The sequence below is a fragment of the Filicampus tigris genome, chromosome 5 (genome assembly GCF_054856515.1).
Source record: "Filicampus tigris isolate MCC_2025a chromosome 5, RoL_Ftig_1.0, whole genome shotgun sequence".
NCBI lineage: Eukaryota > Metazoa > Chordata > Actinopteri > Syngnathiformes > Syngnathidae > Filicampus > Filicampus tigris.
The window spans coordinates 24,514,446-24,533,994 of NC_141221.1; the positions used below are offsets into that span (position 1 = coordinate 24,514,446).

General features: G+C 39.5%; 2 protein-coding genes across 3 annotated transcripts in view; one reads left to right on the top strand and one right to left on the bottom strand.

The window, feature by feature from the left end:
* Window positions 1–19,549, bottom strand: part of zmat4a (zinc finger, matrin-type 4a) — a 228,582-nt gene that overhangs the window by 5,283 nt on the left and 203,750 nt on the right. The gene's annotated exons all lie outside the window — the stretch shown is intronic.
* On the top strand, window positions 1,293–19,339 carry tcima (transcriptional and immune response regulator a). Of its 2 annotated transcripts, XM_086031070.1 has the most exons (3): window positions 1,293–1,464; window positions 6,047–6,114; window positions 18,486–19,339. In XM_086031070.1, exons 2-3 carry the CDS (start codon window positions 6,084–6,086, stop codon window positions 18,809–18,811), a joined length of 357 nt encoding a protein of 118 aa, XP_085887196.1. In that variant the 5' UTR covers window positions 1,293–1,464; window positions 6,047–6,083; the 3' UTR covers window positions 18,812–19,339. The 2 variants fall into 2 exon arrangements, with proteins under 2 accessions (XP_085887196.1, XP_085887195.1); XM_086031069.1 differs by lacking the exon at window positions 6,047–6,114.

Here is a 19,549-nt window from a genome sequence, read left to right on the forward strand (position 1 = left end):
CTTTCTTTTCCCCTCGCGGAGAGAAACTATGATGTTGGTAACCGTGAATTGTTGGCTGTGGTGGCTGCACTTCAGGAGTGGAGACATTGGCTGGAGGGAGCTAAAATCCAATTTCTGGTACTAACAGATTACAAAAACCTCACGTATGTGCAATCCGCCAAGTGCCTGAACTCCCAGAAGGCTCGTTGGGCCTTGTTCCTAGGGTGCTTCAATTTCTCTCTATCCTACTGTCCGGGCTCCCATAATGTTAAACCTGATGCTCTCTCTCTCTCATATGCATAATCCACCTACAGACAAGCAAGAGCCCAAGACCATTTTCCCTTCTTCATGCTTCATCAGTGCGGCTGTGTGGGACATTGAGCGGACAGTTGTGGAAGCCCAACGACAGCAACCAGATCCTGGCTCGGGCCCTAACGATTGGCTCCTCATTCCCGATTCCGTCTGCTCTCAAGTCCTGCAATGGGGACACTCCTCCAAGTTAGCTTGTCATTCTGAGGTGAATCAAACGCTCCAGTTCCTGCGGCACCGCTTCTGGTGGCCCCGAATGGTTCAAGATGTCATGGAGTTTGTCGCCGCTTGCGGCGTCTGCTCTCGAAGGAAGTCCTCTCACCAACGGTCTCTTGCATCCTCTGCCCATAACAGCAGTCCCTGGTCTCACCTGTCGATCAATTTCGTCTCTGGTCTGCCTCCCTCTGATGGAAACACTGTTATGATACTGTGACTGGGTTTGGGTCTTTGAATCCTTGATGTTTTTAGTTGCTTTGTTCTTTTTTGGTCACAAAGAGTGTTTTCTCCATGTAAGCTTGAGTTAACTCACTTACACGTCAGAACGTTTTGTCTTCGATATCCTGCTGTTTTACTCTGAATTTTTGCATGTAAAGATTTTTACAAAGCTATTTTTGTGTCCTGTCTGCTTTTGGGTCCAATTTCTTCAGCACATATGACAGACTCTCCTCTAAATTTGGCTGTGAGGTGAGAAGAGGTCAGCTGCCACAGGAAGTAAATAAAAGTGTTAACTGAGTTATTGTTTTTAATGCGTTATAAAATGTAAATTTATCTCCATAGTTAATGCGCTAAATATACATATATATATATATATATATATATATATATATTAGGGGTGTAACGGTACAATTTTTGTGATGGAAAAAAAAAATCACAAAATTGTGTATTAATACGTTTCAGTATGGCATGTTCGGTTCAATCCACTTGCGTTCGGTTCGGTCCACTTATTAGCGCGAGCTTACGCACGGGCGCTATTGAATGTTGCATGCGGGAGAGAAGGACGGCGGCACTAAAGAGGAGCCAAGACTCCAGAAGCAGTGATTAATCATAAATGCATGGATAAATGGCATTATAATGCCATACGCAAACAAGACAGAGCTCGAAGGTCCCCCGTACACTGCGGTCTCCTGTTTTGGAACATCATTCTAGCTTTCCTGTTAAAATCGCTGATGGGGAAAGGTACGTGTATAAATCCCAAAGTTGTGTGCCGACATTGCTACATGAGATTGGCGGCTATGTTTCAGGCAACACGTCTAACATAATAACGAATATTCGACTTTGAATGTTTCTTAGACGAGGATGCAAGCAGTATTTTTAACCAAAAACAAAGTACAACAGCTCTGTTCCTCTTTCTCCGCTGCTCCACTCGCCTGCCGTACGATGCATTCATGAACCTCGTAAACATCACAACTCAGCAACACACAAATCTGACCACAACACAGATAACCCAATTCGTTACAATATGCTGTTGAACATTCAAAGATTTCAATGCCTAAAAAGTGTATACAATTTCATAAAGACATTTAAATTTTTTTTCATTATAAAAAGAGTTTTAATATAGTTAGCAATAATTGTAACTGTTATTGTATGGATTTTTTTTCATCACAAAAATTGTATATATGTACTGTAATGACAACTTGTCTTTAACTTGAATACTAAGATGGGTCATAGGCTGTTGCTGCTGAGTGTTTAAAGATTTCAGTGTTTTAATAATTTACGAAATTAAGAGATCACTATTGTTAGTGTTTTTTTTATTCTGCTGCAATTTCTTAGAATTTCACCCGAATGATTCGCTTTTCTTTATTTTTCTAAAAAAAAAAAAATACCATTTACTTGTCGTCTTTTCAAAAGAAACATATATTTTTTTTTAAATCTGTTTTTTTGTACCTAAAATATACCGAACTGAAGTTTCCAAGAAACCGAACCGAAATGTGATCTAGCGTACCGTTACACCCCTAATATATATATACATATAAAAACAGAGAAAATGTACCAATGTAAAGAAGTCAGTCTACTATTATTTCAATTTCAAGCCTAGCTCATCCCCCAGATGTCAACCTCAAAAATGGTGGACAAGCATAAATCTTCACAGGATAAAATATATATTTTGGGATCTCATGCAGATTGTTTGACAGGGATATCCAATAATTGATCTGTACAATGTACAATATAATTCTGATTTGAGTTTAATTCTTGTCTGTCATTGCTGTATGGGGCTAAAATTGATTTATAGCCTTATCTGTAGTTTGTAGATCAAAGTAAGAAAAGCTCACAACCATTTCCACTCACAGTCACACTTGTATTCAATGAGCCCAAACTAACCTAATGCGCTGTCTGTTTTGGAATGTGGGAGTGTAAATAAAAGGACAGACTATTACAGCTTCGGCTTTATTGAAGTAATTTGTTCTTGTGATCTATCATTGGGAACCATGCATGACAACCACTAAAAGTACTACAATGATCACGGTGAAACTTGAAGACTTAAGTGTAAGTAATTACACAGCAAAGGCAAAAAAGACTGCCAGCTCCCTGGGGAGGGCTGTAACCATCCCGTGCAGAGCCTTCATTTTAACATTCTTTGTTCTGTTTGGCTCGCTGTACAAACAACATACATCATTTGCTGCAAAATCCGCCTTCCCCTCATTATGTTTGACTTTCTTAAATATGATGTTTGGTATTCATTCCATGTATTTTCCGTACAATGAACAGGAAACACATGGATTGTCAAATATTTCTACCACATTCCATAGATTGCTCATTCTGAGATGATGCCACACACGTGGATGTTGTTTAATAAGCCACGTGCCGCTGCATCAAACTGGAGGGGATGATCATGAAAAGACGGGCTTACTTGCTAAATTCTGATCTCGATAACCTTGTTGGTATTGCAGCGTGCACTCGGGCACAGCGACGGAGTGACTGTTGACCTCATTTCAGTGTTGCGTCTTTATCTCTCGCTCCCTTCGCTCTCCTTCTCTGCCACTGGCCTTTCTCTTGTTGTCATTTATTGTGTGTTCAGAGGCGCAAGATGAACAAATCTGAAAGTTTACTCATATGTTAAAGTCACAGTTATATATTTACAAGAGCATTTCCCCTCTATTGGTTACTCCATACGCTCCATGTGTCTGCCTTTCTCCTTTCTGTTGCTGTCAGATATTCTGTGTTCAGAAACCTAATCTTAAATCGGAGATTTACTATTTGTACATTTTAATAACCGTTTGGTTTCATTCCTTACAATACCAGTACAACCTTACACACCTAACATGTGATGCTTTAACCCTTAATGAGAGGTTGCTTCTTTGTCTCACAAGCGTCCAAGGCTTGTTTCTCTTACCAGCATACCGGTTTGAACCAGCCTCAAGCTGACGCTAGCTGGGATTCTCAGTTCCACCTTTCAAGTCACCACACTAAGCACTGCTAAACCTTTCTGAGCTCATTGAATTTCCTGAAAGACCAGCTGCTAGACTTCCTCTTAAACTATTTAGTTCCAGCACAATTAATAGTCGCACATTTTATTTCATCATTTCACATACAGCATATTTCTGCACCAAAAACTAAATAAATGAAGCACCTATCACACAGGCTGAAAAGTCTAAGTCATTATAGTCTTGTTAATTTTTGAAAAGCAAACAAAGTTTATTTCAGGTTCATTTCATCGCAATACCAAGTCTTTGCATCACACTAACAAGAAAAATAACTTAATTGTGAGACTTAAGTTACAGTATGAGAATAATTTAAAAAGTCCTTTGTAACTATCTGAGAACAGCGTGAGATGAATGTAAAGAACAGCACTCATCGTCTTTTGCTATAGAGACATGCCCTATACCGGACTCTTCATCTACAAATATCATTAAGAGTGTTGTTGCTGTGTTGTTCTTTCTGTCAAAGGAACAGACAGAAAACTTTTCCACACTCACTTTAAACTCTTCATACTAATTATTGCGTTGATGTTCCGATGTTGATGTTTGCAACTTCTACTACAGGGTGATAGTAGAAGTCTATCTATCTATAGATAGATAGATAGATAGATAGATAGATAGATAGATAGATAGTCATTTGAGTTTAGTTGAGATTATTACAGGGATAATACTTTAATGAGTATTTATGTAAAAAGTCAGTGATATTGATGGTAAAACTTAATGCTCCATCTATACCTGATTACGTTCTTCTCACTTGTTTTTTTCCCCACTCGTATGGCAATATTATGAAACTGCTATATCAACCCTGTTAAACAGGCAACAGAATCCTCCCCCAAGCACCTTGTCACCAAAAGATTGTGTTACCTTTAGACACAGATGCTTTTTTGGCCACATTTTTGTAACCAAGCCAAACAAAGCACAGTAGGCGTGTATTGCTTTCATATCCATGAAATGACCACTGATGACTTGTTCATGATCATCCTCATCCCTGCGTGACCTGGCCCTCCTGCCACGATGAACAATGGGGCTGCTTACGACCGGCTCCAGCACTTTCCTTTGCTTGGCGCCTGACCAGGCCTCATCACTTCATGCTTCTTTGTTCTGTGTTGTCTTTGTATGGCTCTTGCGCACATCCATCAGTTCAGACGTAGCCCAGTTTTTAACACCACTTAGGGATTGTTTCCACGACAACTCTTGAAATGTTTACCGCTGCACATTCGCACAAATCTTCGAAAAAAAAAAATTGTAAAAACATTGTCAAATGAAATCTAGGTTCATTGTTGGTTATGTCCTTTTGTGAAAAAATAGAAAATAAAATAAAATACTAAAATACATTACAAGATGGTGGTCGAACTTAGATGTTTGTATTTCAAAAAAATATCGCCATAGAAAACAATGGAAGTAGTAATCATCTGTAAATGCACAAAACATTAACCACTGTTACTAGTAGAAGAACAATAACTAGTTTTAATGATGAATGACAAAGGCCCAAAGTGATTTGGGTCGCATACAGATTGGCATCTTCTTTTTTTTAAACATGTTTGAATGCCACCGTGCTTGTTGAACAGAGCTTGTGCTTGGGGAACTAACAAAGTACAAATAGTTTGTTCTATACCAAAGTTCATTTTACAGGCATCCATACTTTACTCGAATATTTGTTTTTCTAGTGACATTTTACTTTCATTCCATACATTCCAATAGACATAGCTGTACTTTCCTTGTCTAACTAGGCTGACACCTTTTTTCATCCTTTGCAGATGGCGATAATGTAAAAAAGATATAGCTAGAGAAGGGTAAAGTCAATGATGGTTGAGCTTCTGATTGGTTGAGATCTTGGGGACTTCTAAGGCATAACAAACAGCAGTAGCAGTGACTGTTAGCAAAGGCGCTATAACAACAATGGCAAATGATTCGAAGATATTCCCATCCATGGCGAATCATTTGTCTTGTGCTAGATTCTGGAATGAAAAATTCTCAGTCTAACCTAAAAAAAATCAAATAGAGAAATATTTATTTTTCATTTATCATCCGATAATTTAGCTTTTATTTGTTGCTCAGTTCACCTTCAGAATATTAGCAAAGCTACGAGAACATGTTGTGATAGCATCAAACGCAAGCCAATGCTTACAAAATGTAACATGATTATTTTTCTTCTGCTCAGTACGAGCGCTATACAACCTGGAAACTATTTTGTGTGCAGTTTATTTTTTTGTTGTGCTAAACTATTGACATGGGTCATGTATAATTGACAGCAAAAAAAAAACAATTAGGAAAATTAAAAGAGGAAACAAATCAGTAAAGACCCTAAGTAAATGTGTGAGTGTGAGTACTTTTATTTACAGGATCAACCTTAATGAGGACAAGCAGTATGGGAAGTGGATGTCTGGATGGATGATAAACCAATTGTCAGGTACGCATCATGCATTTGATTTTTTTTTTTATCATTCTAAATAATGTGCAAGTAAACTCCCTACCTTAACTTGAACAAGTGACAGTAAATTTGGTGAAGCTGTAGTTTTATGGCTTTGAAGGTGACTTTGACAAAATATACAGTAGCTACACAAATGTTTTAATGTCTGCTGAAACATACAACTCAGCTTTCTTTTAAACCTCATGTTGATTCAGTTGTACAGAAGTTAAACTGCAGCCTGAGAATTCTCTATCGTTCAATTAATTGTTTTAGGTTTCAGGTGAGGAAAAGAATTGTTATTTCCAATTGTTATTATACAATTGTTATTTCCAATTTTAGATTATGCAGACATAGTGTATCAAAACACCTCAAATTCAAATTTTTATCCTCTTAATATTGTTTATAATAGTCTTGCTAAGATTTGTCCTGCGGTGTCCCTGTACAACACATCTCTGTATTATGTATTAATTGCTTGAATGCTTTACACCAAAATATAGAAGGTATTCTCATTGGCTGCAGTTTATCTTTAAATGCGATTTCTTCAATTTTCCTTATTATTTAAAACAATACTTGCATCCTCACAATACAAAGTATAACTTAAGAAATACTGAATCCCTGTTTTTTCAAGCCCCTACACCAAGGAGGGAAACTGGACACGTGCCTTTAGATATAAAGCCCCATTTGATTGGAATAGTTTGCCTGAATATATTACATCCACCGACTGTATTCGTTTATTTAAGTCATACATTTCATTGCATTTTGCGTCTGTTCCTGTCCCTCAAGAGAGAACCGAGCACCCTTACGACTGTGTCTTTAAGCCAACAAAAGGGCTCTATTTAAACACATTTTTTATTTGATTATATCGTCTTATTTATTGCTTGTTATGATTGGCGTATATGTATTTAGGTATTCATGTTCTATTCTGTTTGCTACAGTCTGTGCATGTATGATTTGTTTACTTATTCATACTTATACAGCTCAGTTTTGTTTGGCTTGACATATTGTATGGAGTTTTATGCTTGTATGTGATTGGTGGGGGAGGGGTGGGTAACTGTGGGTAGAGATGTGTTCTATGTGTTGTGTTGTTGTTATGTTTGATTTTGTATGTTGGACCCCCTCTAAAATGAGATGGCTCATCTCAAGGGGGTTTATCCAAATAAAAATAATTATAAAATAGGGCCATCAATTTAGCGCGTTATTTTCTAAGTTAATCCAGCCCCCTTTTGACGCCGTCAATTTTTTTTGATCGCGTGATTAAGGTTTCCATAGCAACCAGCTGCTGCTTTGATAAAGGCAGCTGGTCACCATGATCTATACATGTATCTTGAAAAAAAAAGCTTTAGAGTAGAGGAGGCGTTACATCTGCTTCAAAATATTGACGATGAGGATGAATTGCTCGGCAGATACATGCACGACGGCGGTGTCCCCCTTAGGACAAAACCCGGAATCGAGTGGAATCGGTTCCATCATTCCGGTTCTCCCGAAACCATTCAGATTTTAGAATGTTGGAGCTAAGTTTCGTTTCCTAGTTAGCCACGCGGAAGAGCTACGAACGAAGTACGACCGATTAAAAAAAAATGAGTGCGTGCGCGGCGCGCAGCCTCGGGCTCCTGCCGCCGAAGCTGCGTAGCAATAGCATGTTAGCTCGCCCCCACTCGGCTCGCTTCATCCCGGCCGGCAAGCGTGGGCAGCGGCGGCGACTCTGGGCGGGCCCTTCCCACAGATCTCCACAGTTGCAGCGGCCGTGGGACACCGCGGTGGCAGCAGTCGCCCTTCATGAGGTCTGTGATTGTGCCCGGGCCGACGCCTAGCCATAGAACTGACGCAATGCGGCTCATGACCCAAAGTCAGAATCGGCTAAGTACGTCTAATTGCAACATTGAACCAACAAGTTCAACACACAAATGCACATATCCAGCTAATATTTATCTTGGATCATACGTAGCTGCAGCATAAATACTGTACATACAGATACATCCTATGGTTACATAGACTGCTTAGATTAGATAGACTTTCCTTGCTTGCCCTTAAAATGCAGCGTTGTGTTTGTCATATATATTTTCTTTTCAAAGCAAGACTAGGTTAGCCAATCAATTGGTGTTCAGGAGCATGCTTTCAGAAACAGCTGAAAGACGCGCGCATGCGTGTGTGTGTGTACGTGTGTGTGTTTGAAAAGGGCTGAGGGGCTGTTTGCGTGAGTTGAATCCAATGCTTGTTTTTTCAATTGAAGTGAAAGTCAACCCAAACATTTTTTTTTCAAGAATATGTTGTATGCAGGCACCCTAGTTCAAACAAGGCATTCTGGTAAATATTGTGTTTGTGGAATATGAGTTGTAAAATCCATCCATTTTTTACCATCTCAAGGGTCGGCCATTTTATTACTTCTGTCGACTGAAAATGACATCACAGATGCTGAGGGCTGAAATAACGACCAATCATGGCTCAGTTTCAGAAAACACTGAGCTGTGATTGGTCATTACGTGAGCCCTGAGCAACTGTGATATCAATTTCAGTTGAAAGACGTGACAAAATGGCCGCCCCCAGTGATGACTAAAAACAGGTGGATTAACTCTTATTCCACAAACGCAATATTTATCAGAATGCCTTGTTTCAACTAGTGGGCTTGCATGGATCATATTCTTAAAAAATAATGTTTGCTTGAATAAAGTATTTGTATAAGAAAATCAATCCTCCTTTTCATGTTAAGGGTATTAAAATTCAAAAAAATAATGGGACAGAAAAATCAAGGGATTTCTTTTAAAATAAATAAAATATGCGTTTAACTACGAGTTAACTATGAAAAAATGCGATTAACTACGATAACAAATTTTAATCGCTTGACAGCACTAATATAGATATAAAAAAATTATGAGATTTTTCATAAATGTTGACCAAATTCTGAATTGTGTGGCCTTGGAGACATTCAACTCAACAAGAGTGTTGTTAGCTGCTATGGTTGTGAAGCAAGTCATGCATACACTATACCACATACAGTACATCAGTACATGTCATTTATTGTTCATAGATTGCTGTTTTGAGTGCACACAGCGAAAAAAATAATAATATGTTGGTTCTCAAACATTTTGATGATGAGGTGCCGTAAAACCCTGTTGTTGTGCAAATATGCAGCCAAATTATTATAAAAGATTATTATTATTATTATTATGATATAGAATGATATTTTGGTTCCCTCATTTCTTTTAGTCTCTACGATTCAGTACAGTCCTATATTATGTCAAACTACAACTGAATAAAGTTTTCTGAATCTTAATCCGTATAGAAATGACCATATTGGTAAATTCCTCTGACAGTGTCACCCAAAATTAAATGTTCTTGTCTTTATTTAGTATACATATATTATTAAATGTATTGTGCATCATAATTTTGTGCAAGCGATCATAGTGTTGTGGCTTGTCAGTGTACATGGTTATCACTACCGTCACTTGTTAGTGACATAACACCATCTGATCAAGGGTATTTTTTCATTCTGCTGTTTGAAGTGTGTCAGGTATCCAACTCTGGAGCAATGGATGTTGCTCACTTTTTCACACCAGAATGAACATAGGTGGTCCACTTTATTAATTCATGTGGACAGAAGGCATGCATGGAATGGGCCACATCAATAGAGTACCTTAATCTTTTTTTTTTTTTTAAACTAAACATTTATGAGATGCAGTATCATTAAAGTTTATAATCTCAACCAGGGGGCCTCAAAATCATCTTGTACAACAGTGACCTTAATATAATCCACCTGATTCAGATAGGCCTGCTGTTTCTGGCACGGTGCAAGATCTATCGTGTGTACAGAGGAACATTACGTTTGGCCTCAGGCTCCATGCGGTGCAGCCAGCCGCGAAGCGAGTGCTAGCCGGATTCAGCCAGTTCAGCATGATAATGCCTGGTATTGCCTAGTTGTCCATGCGGGCTCAATGCTCAGTCATTTAATCTGCATGCACAGGCCAGTCCCTCCCAGGGTGGTGGTAGATCGAGTAAACGACAATTTGAGAGCAGAGGAAACATGAACTCTGTTTTGCATGCCTGCTTGCCACTGCAGGATTTCAAATACAGCGGGTTTGAGATAGAAATGTAAGGTGTATTTGATCCTGATGGGATGTGGAAAATATCTCACTTGGATTTTACGAGTTCTGACCTCAAAGCACTCCAGTTAAATGTGAAGATAGGAAATAGTTGACAAACTAAATGAGCTTCTACACAAGTGTTTGGACATCTCAGTTTAAATGATTTTTGATGTCATAAAACAAAACGATGGTTTGACATTAAAATAAATAAATACAAAGAAATAAAGACGTGGAAATTGAAACTCTCATCTTTAATTTAAGATGCATCACAAAAACATGGTGTATACCATTTCCAATTACAGCCAGAGCTTTACACAATAAGAGCAATCCGTTTTAATACTTGGATGACATAAATTTTTAATGCAAAACATGCATATGTCTAGTATAACCAAAGCATGCGGATTAATATAGTACCCATGTGATGTTGAGGCTGCTCATAGTTTAGTTTAGCAGCTGCAAGAATACACATAGAACAAGCTATTGGCATGCTTCAGAAAAAATAATCTATTTGGGGCGGTGCCATGGCAATTACTCTCTTGCAAGTTTACAGCACAGGTTTGACAACTTTGCATAAAATGCTTCATGTCTGCAGTAATGAATGTGAACGTGAGTGAATTTATGTGGTTGTCCCATCTGATTACATTGTGAAAGAAATATACTACTTGTTGAAACATTTTATTTTGGATTCGTGATGTATGCCTCATTTGTCCAAGATGTAATTTATATAGTTGACACCTGAATACTTACGGTTTGCATATTGGCATATTTCAATATTTAAAAATATTATTTTAATTTTTTGAAATAGGTCTTTAAAATACTATATAGGTATAATTAAAATACCCCAAAATGCTTATATGCATCCAGGCTCTTTCACAATGTTGACATGATGCAGGTCAGGGAGCTCGCTGACGCTTTATGGTTACGTTTTTCGCAGTACTTCTTGTTTTTCGTGTGACCCAAATTTAAAAGAATGCTTAAAAATGTCTGTAAAAAGAAAGAAAACTTCATCCCTGTGCACAGAAGCAAATTGCTGGCTGGATGGATGCCTTTAAAATGTAAGCTCAACTTTATTTTCAAAAATGTTCAGCTGCTATATTTTTGACCAGTAAGATGGTGGCACATACATTGTTGTTAGGGAAGCAATGAGGTTTTGTCAAAATCTTCTATAGAGTCATTAACAGCCTCTTAGCGTGTCATTTGGGTAGAAATTCACCATGCTGTGGTGTTTTCTACTCAATAATATGCATATTTCTTTAGAATGCTGGGAGACAATTCACACTAATACAATTAATATCAAAATGTGTTGCCATTCAAACTAAATCACTGAACAAAATGTGTGGAGGAGGGGACATTCTCTGAGACCATGCAATTTTGCGATGTAAAAGCATCAAGTGGAGTTGCAGTTGATGTCTTAAAATACACATGCAGAAAATATTGAGACTCCTGCACCAAAATGACCTTCCTTTCCTGTTCTACGGTTACATAAGCAGACATTGTCCAAACAGACACACTGAGTGTTCATTGCATGTAACATATTCCAGTAAGGCCTTGATGACAGTGCTAAACACAGGCCAAGCATTCTTTTCCTTGAACCCCAATGCCTGTGCGGAGTCATTAGCTAGTCATTAGTCCCAGTGATGTGACATCCCCTAAGAGCACAAGTCCAAATGTATTCCACATGCTAAAACCAGTACTTTAGGTTAAGATATGCTCAGGAAATAGTTTTTAAAATGCATTGTCAAAAGTGAGAAAAACAACGTTGGTAAGCACAACATAATGTTCTCATGCAGATCTTGATGATTTTTTTTTCTTTTTAGAATATGACACAGGTGATTAAAAAAATTATTTAGGGGTGCAAGTGGCCAGACTTTGGACCCCTCTGTATCATTTAAGTGGCAGAGGTATGATAGTTATTGGTTTGACATTCCAGGTATAAAGTATGTCAAACATAAATGGAGGGTGAAAAAAAACGGCTGACCTGTTTTCTGAATCTGAGCCGTGATTGGTCGTTGTGAGCAGTTGTAATGTCATTTTCAGTCAAGAGAAGACAAAATGGCTGCCCCCGGAGATGGCTAAAAATGAGTGCATTATGCTGCTTAATTTATATTCCAAAAACTCAAAATGAATCAGAAGGCCGTGTTTCAACTAGTGGGCCTGCTGGGAACATATTCTTAAAAAAAATGTGTTTGGGTTGACTTCCGCATTAAGCATCTTTTGACATCCGCACTCTAAGCGCCTCTTGAAGGTGAAACATCTCATTGCATATTTTGACTCAATTAACTGCTTCCGAGCTCCGCTGGTGACGGGCGCGTGACCGAAATATACATGAGCACAGACCTCTGATTAAATTACTTTTATTGTATTTCTTAAATACAGAATGCAAATACACATGCTCCCTCACATGCTAGCCCGTTAGACTAGCTGTGTGAGTCACTGGGCCTTATGAGTATACCTGTATAACTTTCGTATCCATACGCAGGTCAACTTCATATTCAAAGTGTGAAATATACTCCACATGGATCTCTATTGTCATGACTGGCCTAGGCCGATAAATAAACCACAACCCAAATAGAAAAGGTTGGAACAGTCGTGCAGTCTTTTTTCAAACACAAGCTGCACAAATGTGGAAGCTGCAACAAAAAACAATGACAAACGGTCATCGCGGAAAACTGCAAGCGAAGAACAAAAAAAAAGAAAAAAGGGAGGCGAACGGAGCCACAGTGGAAGGAATGTACATAAATGAACAAAACATAATCTCTCAACACAAAATAGAAAGAGAAAACTAAAAATCACAGAAGTACTTCCAAACAAACTTAAAGTGGAAATCAACCCAGACATATATTTTTTTCAAGAATATGTTCTGAGCAGGCCCACTAGTTGAAACATAGCATTCTGATGAATATTGCGTTTGTGGAATATGAGTTAAGCACCAAAATCCACCCCTTTTTAGCCATCTCAGGGGACGGCCATTTTGCCACTTCTGTCGACTGAAAATGACATCACAACTACTCAGGGCTCAGGTAACAACCAAAATCACGGCTCAGCTTCAGAAAACAGGTCGGCCGTGATTGGTCATTACCTGAGCCCTGAGCAGTTATTGCATTTTTGGTCGACAGAAGTGACAAAATGGCTGCTACCGCAGATGGCAAAAATGGGGTGGATCTTATTCCACAAAGACAATGTTTATCAGAATGCCTTGTTTCAACTAATGGGCTAGCATAGAACATATTCTTCCAAAAATATCTTTATGTTGACTTCCTTTTTAAGTACTTCTAGTACACCTAGTCTAAAATAAGATGAGATAAGATAAGAATGCCTTTATTGATCCCACAGTGGGGAAATGTTCATTGTTACAGCAGCAAAGATATAGAAACAAAATGGAAACAAAAAAAACAAGAACAGGACTACATAAAAGGAAACAAACAAAAGTGAGTGTAGGGCGTAGAATGTTTTGATTGTTCATTCATTTTAAAAACCCACTATTAATTTCAATAATAATTCACCTAAAAAAAGATGTTCTACCACAACGTAATTTAAAAAAAAAAATTTAATACAGTAATCGCCAATTACATAACATGGGTGGCACCTCAACATATACACGACACTGACGTATCTCACCGTCATTCTGCTACGGTGACCCGAAAGAGACAAATCACCTGATCACAAATTTGCTGGATCAATGACACGACACAATACACTTACTTCGTCATTTGAGGGAATACTAGAAGTTGTTTGTGATCACATTTTTCTTGCACCTCGACTTAAGTAATTGGTGGTAGGCTTGTGAAGTTTGCTCACGCTAAGGCACCATAATGTGCATGCTTGAAAATGCACACACTTTGAGCTTAGGTTGTTGCATTCTATTAGTTCACCTCTCGATGGCACTATATTCTACACACTGACCCTTTCTATAAGTAACCGGAGTTAATGAGAGCGTACATGAACGAAGCTAGGCGGGTTGACAATAAACAAAACAATATTGGAAGCACAAACAATACCTTCCCTCTACTGGAGCCGCACCTAAATACCAGTCAGGGCTGATTACTAATAGTTTCAGATTATTGCAGACAGGTACGGCTAGGGGACTCCACCTACCAATGAACCAAGGCAGACTGTGGGCAGAGAAAAAACAACATGACCAGCAAATAAAAACATGACATCTATGGAATTTACATGTCTCAGCAAAACACCTCAATCCAGGACTTGCAGGCAGCCTCAGACTTTGGGTCACAGCGCTTCAGTGGCTGCATGAGTTTTCACCGGTTGCGCAAGTGGTTATGTCAGAGGTCAAGGCGGGAGAATCGCCGCACCTTGAAAGTGTGTTAAAAGCGATGCATCAGGACTTGACTTAAGCGTGTACGGAGGAATATGCTCCTTAATGATGTTACTCTCGAACATTGTATGTGGCCAAACAAGCCAATAGCTGCAAATGCTGCAGTCATGCACGGATGGCTGTGTCTTTTTCCGCGCAGAGATTTCCTCATGTGAGACTGTCATTGCACCTAATTTAAAAGGAATGAGAGGAGCTGCTTTGATTGGTGGTGAATCAAGTCTACTGCGGTCACACCGACAAGGCACAAACCGCACTTTTCGAAATACACCAGCTTGTACGCTTCTGCAAAATTACCAACACCCAGTCTAACCCGCCTCCGCCACGCCGGACTTGCGCCGGTCACGAAAATAGAGCCCAGACAAGCACAAAAGTACAATGTGGGGTGACAAGGGCAATGACAAAAAGGAAATGGTCTTGATTATTTTATGTAATTTCGAACCTGATCTCGTAAAGAACATTATTACACATGTTTGCTTTATCGCAGTGCTGCTTCTTTTTCTATATTTTAGGCTATATCCATCTTCATTATTTTTTTCCCTCAAGTGTTCCTCAAAATAATAACAGAGAAACACTTTCATAAAACATCAAATGGTTACGTAGTGTGTGCAAGAAAAACAACCTTTACTGAAATCACGTGTCCATGTTGCAAGAGTTCGACTGCTCTTTTTATAGGTCAAACATAATAAAATTAGCTCTAGTTTTCCTCCACAAGATCAATGTTCAACATATGGTGGTGGCATGAGGCTACAGTAGTTACTGTAGTTAGGACCGCTCTGAGTCACCGAATAACAAATATTGCAATTTTTAGTCAATCGGTCGGTCTCATTTGGAGCACTGGGTTGAATGAACTGTGCACCTTATCAAACACCGCAGAGTGTAAAAATGTTTATATAGCTGGGTTACATAAGATTTCTGTTGATTCTAAACTGGCAGAGTCAGGTCTCATAGTACATTTAAAGCATCAAAATCTGGTTCTTATCAAATGAAGATGTTGTATCTGTCAGGATAGAGTCCACTCTGCGTAGAGTTAACGGCCATCGATTCAGCATCAAAAGTACATAAATAAAAACACAAAAACAGGCAATGTCATTAGAGGAAACGTGAATCATATTACTACAGGTTGAACTTCTCTAAATTGGTCAATACGTTTTTATCAGTCACCCTAAGTCTATTTTCGGTACAACTGTCAGTGCTGTTTAGACAATATCAGCTAAATTTAAACCAATGCAGAGGAGGTTTGATCCTTACACAAGGGAGTGAACCTACTGTCTCCTGAGAATCTCCCTCCCATGGAACAAAAAGACAAAGCCTAAGTCCTTGTTTAAATTTTGTGGCGCTTTTGTTAAGATTGAGTGTGATGTCTACAGGAGAATAGGGGCGACAGCTCAAGGCTCTGGCTTCCGTCTTCCCGCTGAAGTCTCATTGTGCATTGCTCGTGCCTTGCACTCGGGGACAGCTTGGGGGTCATAAATATGCAGCCATGTCGTTTTTTTCTGAAGAAGTGCATTGACATTTCATGTCTCCGGCCATGCCACCTGTAGACAGTCAGATATCCTGTGGCGACGCATTGTTCGCACAGACCTGGAAATCATGCGTGCCAGGAAGAGCTGGACCCCGCAAAATTGTTCACTTCAAACCCAGCAAGGATTCCTGGCTTATTGTTCCACCGAGCAGTGAATGCCACATGCCGGGCATACCGTGTATGACCTTCACTGGGCTGCACTCACAGGAAAAAATATACTTCCTGAGTCACTTATCACCATTGGCATGGAGGACTTTCTTTTTCCTTATAAGGCACTCAGGATGTGAGAGGGCAAATGGTAACTGCATTTACAAAAGCGACAACCATTTTTAGCTTTATAAGGCACTATTTAGTAGCAGTTTTGCAAATGAACAGTGCCTCTCTACCTTACCAGATATGATCAGCCAGCCAGCAAATGGCCTCAGGTCAACTTTGGTTGTAAATACCACTCAAGACCCTCCCATTTGAAGAAAATAAGTTGTAATCCAAATATTTTTTTTCCAGAAATAGTCCCAGAAATGCTGATTCGAGTGTCACTTTTGGGAAATAAAGAAACAAACAAAGCCAGTTTAAGTCATATTTGTCAGTAATTATATGCATTGTGTATATGTTGAGTGTATTTGACATATCTTTTAAATATATGTTTGATTTTAATGCTGCTTAAAATGTTATATTGACAACACAAGAACAGCAATGCATTGCATAAATACTATACAAAAAAATGACATCATGTCGCTCTTCCTGCGTGCAGTGTTAGTCAACACCCTCTTCACTGACAACATTGAAAGACACGCAAATACTATCAGTATGAAGATGGCACAAATTTAAAAATAAACAATTTACAGTATACAACTCACCCACTAATTATACCTACACAATCTAATATCATCAAAATGTGTGCTTTTTAATCTATCATAAATACAATTCCGTAAAGTAAAAATACCAAAAGCCAAACTAATTAACATCGGCCTGGTATAAGTCTTACTATTGAATCAGTAAGTAAGTGCACCCACAAGGTCCAAGACTAGAGATTTACTGTTTTAAAAATTCGCCCATCGGTCTACAAATATTAATTCTCAATGTATTTATAGTGTTGTCGCCCTGTAATAACAGTTCCTATTTGGATGCAACTTTTCTACTGGATCAATTGAGACTGCCCAAGCAGTATTAATTTGACGATACCTTCATAATCACATGACCATAATAGTTTTGGTTTTCAGTGATGTAGAACTTCACTGCATCAAACTACAGCTGTTTATATTATTTATATAGTGAGCTAACATATATGCAAGCCGCAAGATATTACAAACAGCTCTGAGTATGATGTAGTGTACTTCTACACTACACACTAAAATATTCATTTACCTCAAGTTACCTTATATTTGGCTGACTTATGGGTGGGGGGGGGGGCGGGGGGACAATTACTCTTAGTCTGTTACAGTGCAGAACCAGATCAATGTGCATAAATGTCATAGATCATATTTTTCTGACATTGCTCAAGCAGCGAATGCTGCAAGGACCCTATTGCTTTCAAAGAAATTCTTCTTATTATTTTTTAATATATTTATTTTATTTTATCAAATTATCTTTTCGTGTTGTTTTGTGATGCTTTCTTGAGGCTTGTCTGTTACCTTTTCTGTCTAATGCTAACAATGTACTATGCCAATATGTTTTGTACATTTGAAGTTCAATAAAAAATAAAAATAAAGATTAATTAAATAAAACATCTGGTACCCGCACCGCACAGACACGATGGAAACACTCTGCGCCTGCTCAAACGCAAAGAATGCTGGTCTGTGTAGTACAGGAAGTGCTTGTATGCGGAAGTGCGTTGTTTGACTGCACACCCCAGCGCAAACACACAAGCGCAGGTAAACAAGTTCAGAGAGGCAGCACAAAAGCACACTTTTGGAGCGAGGAGGAAACCGGCTGCTTCATTCCTGTGTTTAGTGACATGAATATCAAGTGTTTATCGACAGTTGAAAGTAACAAGGGGAAATTACGTTGTTCATCAATATTACGGGTTGTCTGAGTATCTGTAACAGCCAGGGTTGCACCAAGCACAACAAAATATATGTCCTAAAATCAATCATATTAAACAAATGGTAAGTTTTTATAAATGTTGGCGGGCCACCAATTAATTTTAAATTAAGTGATAAGTGAGGCTATTAGGCACGAGTTAAGCGTCATCATCCTGTTCGTATGTTGAAAAACAACAAAAACAAGAGCGGCAGCAGGCAAGCAGTCAACTCATCTGCTGTTTACAGGAGGTGACGCGTCCTCCTCTCTCTGCTTCACGACTGCTGATGTCACTGCTGGCTGGCGGAGTGATCCTCCCACAGCAGCAGCATAAATAGGCACAGGCTCAGCTCTGCTGCACTCACTCAGCCTCACAAGCCGCGCAAGAGCGTTCAGCCTCTCTCTCTCTCCGCCTCAGAACCACGCCAACCGAGAGACGAGATGTCCGCGTACGTGTCTTCAGACTGCCGCCGTGTCAGTCCGTCCGTCCACGGCAACAAGTTTGACACAGCTCACCGCAAGAAAGCCGTGGCCAACATTTTCGACAACGTGAGCCAGGACGCCCTGACCAGACTCTTCCAGAAGACGGGTGACATGAAAGCAGAGGAGCGGGTGAGGAGCATCTTCTCCTACTCGCACGACCCGGAGGAGACGGCCCGGGCGCTGATGGCTCTGAAGCAGAGGAAGAAGGACAAATTCCTCCAGATCGCGGGCATGCTCCGGCAAATGCTCAAACTCCGCTGACGGCGCTGCTGTAGCCGCCTGTGTCATCTCTCACTCGGCTCGACTCGGAGCCCAAAGCACGCGTGACTACGCTCCTGATGGGACTCGAACGCCGACTACAGCAAGTGCGGCAGTTCACCTGCGGCGATGATGGGCTTGAAAAGTCCGCCAGCGAGGTCACGTTGCAGCGTCGGCGGTGATGGAGAGTCCCGCCATGACCGGATGGAAGCAGATTAGATGACGGGAGCAATGATGGACATAAAACGACTTCCCTGAGACTTGAATTCAGCCATGCGGATCCTCCTGTGAAGCAGCAGCATGCAAAGGAGGTGCTGGTGAAAAGCTGCAACAATATGTGAGACTTTTAGTGCCAGAAGAAGAACCTTCACGGATGCCTGTCCTGAACACATGCCTTCTTCCAACATGAACACTGTCACTGTGGTGGCTCCTAATGTCACTCTTATGTCAAGTAGCGCAATGACTCTCATGAATGATGTTTCCCATTCCTTGTCCTTTTTAATAAATTGCTTTGTTTACAAAAGTTAAGAACTGCTTTGTCCATTCATCACTGCGGCCTTGTTAAGTTGTTTCCGAGTTGACATGCAACTAGCATTTTGGACTCACATATAAAGTATACCTTGTGTCATTAAAGATACTATTGATATTTGTAATGATAAGAACTGCTGTGCTTCAAATTAATGTTGATGGCTAAAAAGGTACAGGTACCCCTGTATTCCTAAACTGTAAACATGGTAAGGA